Source organism: Chrysochloris asiatica, unplaced genomic scaffold (assembly GCF_000296735.1).
Source record: "Chrysochloris asiatica unplaced genomic scaffold, ChrAsi1.0 scaffold00182, whole genome shotgun sequence".
NCBI classification, from domain to species: Eukaryota; Metazoa; Chordata; class Mammalia; order Afrosoricida; family Chrysochloridae; genus Chrysochloris; species Chrysochloris asiatica.
In genome coordinates, this window is record NW_006408700.1 from 1644630 (window position 1) to 1651137 (window position 6508).

Here is a 6508-nt window from a genome sequence, read left to right on the forward strand (position 1 = left end):
GGCACTATGTCTGACAGTGTTTCTTTGCTATTCATCAGGTTTTCAGTGACTAAAGATTCAGAAGCAGTTCTTCACTCTTTCTTCCTAGTCTGTCTTTGTCTGGAATCTCATCTGAAACCTGTCCACCATGGGTGACCCTGATGGTATTTAAAATACCAGTGGCATTGTTTCTAGAATCACAGCAACTCACAAGCCACCATAGTACGACAAACTGACAGACAAGTAGTGGCTTCGAGATGATACACTTAGCTAATTCTGAACTCTGGAGAAGACCTAGAGATGATTTACTCCCATGTGTGGAGAAATAACAAGGAGAGGTTGAACAGAAAAATCTAAAAATTTGGAAATAGATTATAAAAATGGAACTTTCTAAAGGACCTTGGAGACCAAACTTGCTGTTACCAGATAGAAAAATCTTGAAGATCTCTTGAAGATTGTATTAGATTCTGAGCTTCATAAAGTGCTAGGAAAACAATGACCAGCCTGTTGTCAGAGCATTTATTGGAGGAAGGCTAATAGGACTGGAGTAGTCATATATGTGCTGATCACTTGCTGCTCGTTTCCTTCCGTGGCACATAGGATTCAGGCTGGTTGAATAGCAGGCTCCAAAGGAAGTAACCTGACCCTTGAATTTAGGAGTTTTAAAAAACATCTTGCTTAGTGAAGCACTTGCCTCCCCACCACCCCCACCCTCTCTGTGAATTGGGAATATGGCCCAGTTCAGTGTGACAACTCTACAAAATCTTAGCCACCAATCTATTCTGACACTGCAGCTTTCACAAAGCAGGGGAGTACCAGCCAAAACCCTGGTTAGTCTAACAGAGCACAGTGGTAACAATTAGGATAGAACCTTGCACCTTCTATACCCCCTGTTCTTTTCAACCAGTTCAGCCCTCATGACTTAAGACTTGGGGAAACAACAACACCTCCACTGGTAGTGGACAAGGAAAGGCTAATGTCCAACCTTCGTGATTGCGTCTTCGTAATGTTTTGACACATGACCTCTTAGTCCTCACTGGCAACATCCACCTTTCATCAGGCTTGGTTGGCCTAAGCCACCAATCACGTATACTTGGTATCCTTTGATCTTTGAAGAAGGTCAGCTTCATAAGTGTAAATTTGTTGATGTTGTTGTTAAGTATTGTTGAGTCAGTTACGACTCACAGCGTCCCTATATCAGCCTTTCAAGGAATAGCTAGTAGATTTGAACCACCAACCTTGTAGTTTGCAGTTCATTGCTTATCTTATAGTGCCACACTAGGATTCCAGATGTGAGTTTGGCCATCAGGAAATCAGCTTCAGAAAAATGAGCTCTTCCCTTTATTCAGTAACTTCTTAAACTAAATTATGACAAGTAGTATATGAACTAAAGGGGGTACTGTGAAATGGATATAAAAAATACTTTTACAGCAAAATGATATGGAAAATTATTCTCTTTTTTTTAAGTTTTTAAGTTTTTTTTTTATTGTAGATTGAAAGTTTACAGGGCAGATCATCAGTTTTACATTCAATAAATCATATACCTTGTTTCATTAAAATGATTATAATCCCCTCCATGTACTGTCAGTTAACAGTATTTCGCTTTATTCACTTTAGTTTTTTTTTTTTTTTCTTTAATCGTTCTCTTCTTAATGTGAGGGGCTCCAAGCCTGGAAAAAAGGGAAGAACACGAGAGTGAGCCTCACATTAATGTTGTTTTTCTCAAAGACGTTTATCCATTCTGGACCTGGAGATTAGAGCTAAGCAGACAGTAGTAGTCTGAAGCTATGGTAGCGTCTGTGGGCTGGAGAGCAGAGGGTAATATCCAGGGCTGTCAGAGCAACCTGAACTGGGGCCCAGGGATGAGGTAATTACAGAGAAGTGATCCAGAATGTTGATTATGGCATTACTTTGAGGCATTTTCCAACTTTTAAGCTGGTGTGGGGAGTCCTGGTGTGGTGCTGCGGGTTAACACGTCAGACTGCAAAGTTGTTTGAACAGCAAGGTCGGTGGTTCAAGCTCACCAGCTATACAGGGTCACTGTGGGTCAAAGTTGACTCGATGGCACTGAACAACTATAGCAAGCTGGTGTGGCTATGCAGGATAATGTACTGGACCACAAGGTTGGTTTGAACCACAGGGTTGGCATTTCAAACTTACCAGGTGGTCCTTTGGAAACCCAGAACAAACTCAATGGCATTTAACAACAATAACAACAAAGCTATGTGTGGAGTTCTGGTTTGTCATTGTATGAAAAACACTCAACTGCAAGGTCTATTTGAACCACAAGGTTGGCGGTTCAAACTCACCAACTGCTCCTTAGAAAGCCTATACAGGGTCACTATATGTCAAAACTGACTCAACAGCAGTTAGTAACAAAAAATAAGCTATGTGTATGGAGGACAAGCTGCTGAGAAAATGAATGAAGAGCAGCAGCTGGGAAGCTACAACACTGAGAAGGTCCTAGTGTGGCACCATAGGGTAAACACTGGACTACTAACCACAATGTCAGCAGTTCAAATCCACCAGTAACTCCTTGGAAACCTTATTCAGGGTCACTATGATTCAGAACTGTCTCAAATATACTTAAAACAGCAATAACATGGAGCAAGATTGGAATTCAGGATACACCAAGGTAAAGAGGCCTAGATAAAGTTGTCTGTACAGAGTGAGAGCAAACCAAATTTAAACCATTCCTACCACATCCTGAGAAGCTTGTGTGGTTCAGCATTAACATGCTCAGCTGCTAACCAAAACTAAACAGTGGCAGTCTGCTTCCATATAGATTTACAGCCTTGGAAACTCTGTGAGGTAGTTTTACTCTATCTTGTATGGTTGCTATGAGTTGGAACTGATTTGACTGCAATGAGTTTTGAATTTTTGGATATACCACATCCTGAAATCCAGTATTCATTTGGTCAAATTGATCTTGGACTCTGCCTGCCTGAATAAAGGAAATGAAATCTTCTTCTCTGTAGGAAATCATCTAAGTGTGCATCATATTATCTTAAGTGTCAGGAATGAAGAGAAGCAAATGACTAACAACCAAGATGAAAAATCAGATAATAGAAAGAATCCATAGATGACTCAGATATTTGAAATTGATAGAGAAGGAACTTTAAAATCAATAAATGGATATTTCCAAGAAAAAAATGTGAGGGACCCCAGAAATATTCTACTTTTTCTGGGAGTTAAGTCTATTTTCAAAGATTCATTTTTTAAACGTTTTAGTGGGTGCTGAAGTTTCCCTTGTATTTCTCACTCAAATAACTCTTCTACATTAAATGTGACCACAGACCATCTTCTCTAGATCAATATAAACCTGTTGCCTGGACTCAATTCTCACTCATAGTGACACTATAGGACAGAACAGAACTGCCCCAAAGGAGTGGCACTGTAAGATAAGCACTAGACCATAAGGTTGATTTGAATTGTGAGGTCGGCAGTTCGAACTCACCAGCCGTTGCTCAGAAACGCTATACTGGGTCACTACGAGATGGAACCAGCTTAACGGCACATAACAACAACAGTCTTTACAGAAGCAGACTGCCACATTTTTTCCTTATTGTGTGATTGCTGTTGTTGTTAGGTGCCACTGAGTAAATACCGACTCATAGCAACCGTAAGCACAATAGTAGGAAACACCATCCGGTCCTGGGCTAACCTCACAATTGTTGCCACGCTCATTGATGCTGCCACTTTGCCAGTCTATCTCGCTAGGCTTCTTCCTCTTTTTCTCTGACCCATCACCTTACCAAACATACTATCTCTCTCCAGTGACCAGTCCCTCCTGACACTAAGTCTGAAGTATGAGAGATGAAGACCATCCTGGCCTCCCTGGCTTCCAAATAACACTCTGCACACATTGTGCGATTGGTGGGCTCCAAATGCCAAACTTTTGGTTGGCCGCGATGCACTTAACTTCTGTGCCACTAGGGCTAATCTGGGATTTCCTAACTCTCAAGACCTAAATGTTTAAATTCGAGACAGTGCCCATTTGCACTGGACATAATCCATTTCTGAGGCAGTGTCCATTTAGAATGGATATAATCCATATCAGCCTTAGGGTAAAAATAGGATTATCTTCTAACCTAAAAGTAGAAATATAATCACCATGAAATCACAAAAACAATACCTATTTGCCACAGTTCCAGTAACTCAGGTGAAATTGAGTTGTCCTTACATTCCCCACAAATAGTTGCAATCATTTATGAGCATTTTATTTGTACTTCTTTTCTAGCACCTGCTCGGATCTGTTTGCCCACTACCTTATGAGCTCTGAGCACTGTTACATAGTAGCTACATGAAGTCTCCCTAACCTTCTAGATTACTAGTATGGAAGCTCAGGTATTTGGGTACCATTCTTTTTTCAGTTCTCAGTGTCTGTCCTATAATGGTGGTGGTGGCGGTGGCGGTGGCGGTGGCGGTGGTGTACCATTGAGTCTGTTCCCACTCATAGTGACCCTGCTTTGGGTTTCTGAGGCTGTGAATCTTTTCAGGAGCAGAAAGCCTCATCTTTCTATCACTGAACTGCTGGTGGTTTTGAACTGCTGAGCTTGAGGTTAACAGCTTGACTTGTAACTACTATGCTACAGGATCTCCTTCTGACCTTTAATAGGAACTCAAAATTATTGAATTAATTGTATTCTTGGGCATTTATCCCAGAGAAATGGAAATTTACATTCACACAAAACCTGTAAAATGTACACAAATGTCTATACCAGCTTTATTTGTAATAGTCCCAAACTGGAAATGACCCAGATGTCCTTCAACAGGTAAATGCTAAAAACAAAACAAAACTTGTGATGCTTCCACTTCATGGAATTTTGTTGATTAAATGGAAGATTCTTAAGTAAAGTATTGTGTAAGCACTCCATGAACTAGCGTCAAAAACAAACAAATAGCTTTATTATAATTGCTTATTGATTAGTTTTATATATTTAATTTTTATTAAGATTAAGTTGGTTTTCTTTTAATGGAACTGTATGAAAAAGAACTCAAAGGCTCTATTTTCTGTACAGCATTTTTTTGAAGACCCTGAAGGGAAGATTGAACTACCACCATCCTTGAAAATTTATACATGGAAACGTCCACAGGATATTATATTTAGTCGGGTAAAAATATTTTTTAATATTATACAAAAATAATGTTAACTACGTGATATAATATCCCAGTTTAAAAATTACATTTAAAAATAGGATTTTTTCTCTTTTGATATTCAATAGAAATAAATAATTGCTTTATGGCATTTAAATTTGAGATAAGTGTCTATCATTAGAGTGTATTATTTCTTTCGATGGCTGCCAAGACATTACTGAAATTTTTTTTTTTAGAGCCTAAAGCTTTCTTTCTCTTCTCTTCATAATGTCAAGTTATAGGCTAAAATCTTGCAGGACTGTATTCTTAAAGGCTGACAGACAGATTTCATCCTTTCTGCTGCTTAGCAAGAATCTTACCAAAAACTGAGTATTTATTAGCATTAATTTTCCAGCCCAAGAATTTTGTATTTGAATTTCTCTACACCAAGAATGGTGGTGGTGATGGCTGAGTGATTTCACATCAGTTAACAGCAACCCCGTATAGCATTTCCGAGGCTGTGAATCTTTACTAGAGCAGAAAGCTTCATCTTTCTCTCATTGGAGCAACTGGTAGATTTGAATTGCTGACCTTGAAGTTAGCAGTCCAGATTGTAATCAAGGACTCCTTATTCCAAGGATACTCGAAGCATATTCCTCCAACAACCTTCTTTTCCATACTTTACGCTAAATCTCCTGAACCATACGGAATGGGACCATTAGAGAATACTCATTTTGTATAAGACACATATATCGAAGCTTCAGATCCACTGGGCTGTCATCCTAATAACTAAGTTAGTTTCAATATATTTGGTATTTCGCAAGGTTTAATTATCACTGATGCCTGATTCTTTAAATTGCCATTTAATGCATAGAAAACCTGTAGGTTAACTTAGTTCTTTAGTGATAATCAATTGGTTATAATGCAGCTGATTCTTTTGTACATATGACAATCACTGAATCTCTGTGATTTTTTTATTCCTGAAAGTTTTAGCATTGATAAGCACTCTAGTAATGCAAGCAAATGCAATTTTATATGCCTTATTTTCCAATTACTGTTACTAATGGAGAACATTGGATAAAGTCTAAATTTAAACAGATTGACTAAAATGAGAAAATTAAGGTGCATCTCAGCTCATCAGAGTACTCATTCAGTTCCATCTTGTAAGACATTTTAAATAAAAGAAATCAAATATGCACAGACCGTGCAATTTTAGATAACATTGATATGAAGAATATGAATTCGTTAATGTTAATATAATGTGCATAATATTAATGTATTATTAATAATATTCTACTCAACTCACTATTAATGGAGGCTTTACTTTCATGAAAGGAGCTCTGGTAGCATAGTGGGCTATGAGTTGTTGTTGTTGTTAAGTGCATCGAGTCGATTCCGACCCATAGCGACACTATATAGGGTTTCTGAGGAGCAGCTGGTGAGCTTGAACCAC

At 38.6% G+C, this 6508-nt stretch overlaps 1 protein-coding gene across 1 annotated transcript in view; it reads left to right on the top strand.

Moving 5' to 3' along the window:
- The window catches only part of ADGB (androglobin), a 330382-nt gene that overhangs the window by 52448 nt on the left and 271426 nt on the right, over nt 1-6508 (top strand). Inside the window, 1 exon segment of the mRNA XM_006872054.1 lies at nt 5001-5093. Coding sequence (XP_006872116.1) covers nt 5001-5093 — 93 coding nt within the window.